The sequence below is a fragment of the Epinephelus moara genome, chromosome 12, assembly GCF_006386435.1.
Source record: "Epinephelus moara isolate mb chromosome 12, YSFRI_EMoa_1.0, whole genome shotgun sequence".
Lineage (NCBI taxonomy): Eukaryota > Metazoa > Chordata > Actinopteri > Perciformes > Serranidae > Epinephelus > Epinephelus moara.
This window is the reverse complement of record NC_065517.1, coordinates 43,351,486-43,354,389: the sequence shown is the minus strand read 5'-3', so window position 1 is coordinate 43,354,389 and position 2,904 is coordinate 43,351,486. Positions and strand designations below refer to the sequence as shown.

The window sequence follows — 2,904 nt, the reverse complement described above, 5'->3', positions numbered from 1 at the left end:
CCGGACGCCGGTGGGCGGGAACACGGGGAGAGCGGGAGAGCTATGATTGGCTGAGAGCGCTGCGGAGGCGAGAAGGTTTAGGAGAAGAAGAGCTGTGATTGGCTGAGGGCGCTGCGGAGGCGGGAAGGTTTGGGAGGAGGTTAGCTATGATTGGCTGAGGGCGGTGACGTCGCGGTGATGATCAGCCGGTTAATGAGCGGCCGGTTCGTTAGGTTGAACAGAGACGGAGATGCTGTTGGTGTGACCGGCGGCGGATGAACCGGAGTGTGTCGGTGTGAAACAGAGAGAAGACGGTCAGTGAGTCTCCGGTGGTCGCTCCGGTCCTCAGCGGTCAGTCTGAAACTTTTACCCGGATCATGGTTCAACACACGGAACATGGCGGACCTAGGATTCACAGCGGGTCCCGGGAGGCGGCGGACCCGGAGGACAGCGAGCTGCTGGCGGCCTCTGTGTGCGGCCCCGTGCCGCAGAAGGCGGACTGGTGTAAAACGGCCTCCGGTCACATTAAACGGCCGATGAACGCCTTCATGGTCTGGTCCAAGATCGAGAGGCGGAAGATCATGGAGCAGTCACCGGACATGCACAACGCCGAGATCTCCAAACGGCTCGGGAAGCGGTGGAAGATGTTAAAGGACACCGAGAAGATCCCGTTCATCCGGGAAGCGGAGCGGCTCCGGCTCAAGCACATGGCGGACTACCCGGACTACAAGTACCGGCCCAAGAAGAAGCCCAAGACGGACGGCTGCGCGTTTCCTACCGGGAAACTAGCGGCTCAGTCCCCGGAGAAAACCTCCGTCAGGCCGGTTTATAAGAAGAAACTCTCCAAGTTGAAACCCAGTAAACCGGTAACGGGTCCGGGCCGAGCCATCAGCCTCCTCCCGCAACACCAGCACCCGGACCCCCGGTACCGGTACGTGTTAACCACCAGCTTCAAACCCAACAAGTTCGGTAAACGGGACTTTACCGACGACGAGGAGGAAGAGGACGATGATGAAGATGATGATGGAGGCGACTCGGAGGAGGAGCGGGAGTTTAAACTGGAGGAGGAGGATGAGCCGTCCCGGTACAGCCTGGGTCTGAGCTCCGCCGCTGCCGAACCGGAGGGAACCGGCATGTACGAGTCGTCCGGTCGGCTTTTCTACAGCTTTAAGAACATCACCCGGCAGAGCACCGGCACCGGGACCGGCTCCTACCCGGCCTCCTTCTCACCCGCATCCTCGTCCCGGTCCTCCTCCTCCTGCTGCGGGGAGGACCTGGACGACCTCCCGGCGGAGAGCACCGACTTCACCCTCAGCCTCCTCGCCGGCCTGCACGCCTCCTCTGAGCCGTGGAGCTCATCGTCCAGCTCGGCCCCGGGGAACCTGGGTCTGTCCCTGGTGGACCTGGACCTGGACTCCTGCGGGTCTGAGCGCACCCTCGGGTCCCACTTCGACTTCCCGGATCACTGCACCCCGGAGCTCAGCGAGATGATCGCCGGAAACTGGCTGGAGGTCAACTTCTCTGACCTGGTGTTCACCTACTGACCCCCCGAGATGGACTCCAGGCCCGGGAGGGTCCTCATCCTTCAGCCGGCTCATGAGCCCCGGAGCCGGTCAGGGAGCGACAGGGTGACGGGCTTGCTGCTGCTCGGGATCAGTGTGCGGGGAGCGGCTGGACACACACACACACACACACTGTGGTGCAGTAAACCACCTCAGCAGGTTTTATGGATTCAGTTTTTGTTGTGCGGATCAGAAACTGATCCGGTTTATGCAGACTGACCTCTAATGACCTCAGACATCAGGACGGACACCTCCGTCCCTCCAGCTCCACCTGGACTCCTCTTGGACTCACCTGCACCCCTTTTGGACTCCTCCTGTAGGACTGTTTTATGTGACTCAGTTTTTTATTTGCTGTCTGATGTTAAGCTCCAGGAAACCTTATTTTGATAAGAACAAACATACCTCATCTTTTTTAAGGAGTAAAGATATTTTCAGGATTATTTTTGTACAGTCGGATTTTCAGGCACTTGTTGTGAATATAATAATTAATCTGAGTTATGAACATGTGACCGACCTGCTGTTGTTTTAAACGTGTTCAGACAGGAAGTCAGACCTTTATTATGAAAGGGAGGAAGTTGTATATGTTGTGTAAAATAGTTAAAGTTGGATTTTCTGTTACATGTTTTATTTTTGGCACGTTTGTTTTTCTCATCATTTTGGTGCAATATAAAGAAAAGTGAAAAATTAAAGGACCAACAGATTATGATTTTTTTTTTTTTGTAGCAGAGAAACTGCGTTAACATGTCCTTATGATGAAGTCTGAATGTTGACATCTGAATAAATCAGCTGGGACTGAGTCAGGTTTGATTATTGATCTCTGATCTGATTATTGATCTCTGATTGGCTGACTGATGCTTTTTAAAGTTTAATGTCTTTAAATTTTTACTGACAGTTTTTAAAGGTTTTTGATGCAAATGAAGAAACAACAACTGAACTTTACTTCAGAACATTCAGTCACATCACATGATCCTCCTCAGCCTTTAAAGGGCCAGCTGACCTCAGATCAGACTCCATGTTGCTCCTCTCAGATCAGACTCCATGTTGCTCCTCTCAGGTCAGACTCCATGTTGCTCCTCTCAGGTCAGACTCCATGTTGCTCCTCTCAGGTCAGACTCCGTGTTGCTCCTCACAGGTCAGACTCCGTGTTGCTCCTCTCAGGTCAGACTCCGTGTTGCTCCTCACAGGTCAGACTCCGTGTTGCTCCTCACAGATCAGACTCCGTGTTGCTCCTCTCAGATCAGACTCTGTGTCTGAGGGTCTTTAAGTGTCCTTGAAATCCTTCCTCAGGTCCCTGAAGAGTTTCCAGGTGATCAGAAGCTGATTTTTGAAAATAATAATTTCAGTGATATGTTTGTTTTAAATT

At 53.1% G+C, this 2,904-nt stretch overlaps 1 protein-coding gene across 1 annotated transcript; it reads left to right on the top strand.

Annotated features, from left to right (window-relative positions):
* Nucleotides 1-207: 207 nt before the first annotated feature.
* Nucleotides 208-2,348, top strand: LOC126398288 (transcription factor Sox-11-like). Its single transcript, XM_050057499.1, has one exon. It carries the CDS (start codon nucleotides 357-359, stop codon nucleotides 1,521-1,523), a length of 1,167 nt encoding a protein of 388 aa, XP_049913456.1. The 5' UTR covers nucleotides 208-356; the 3' UTR covers nucleotides 1,524-2,348.
* The last annotated feature ends 556 nt before the right edge of the window (nucleotides 2,349-2,904 follow it).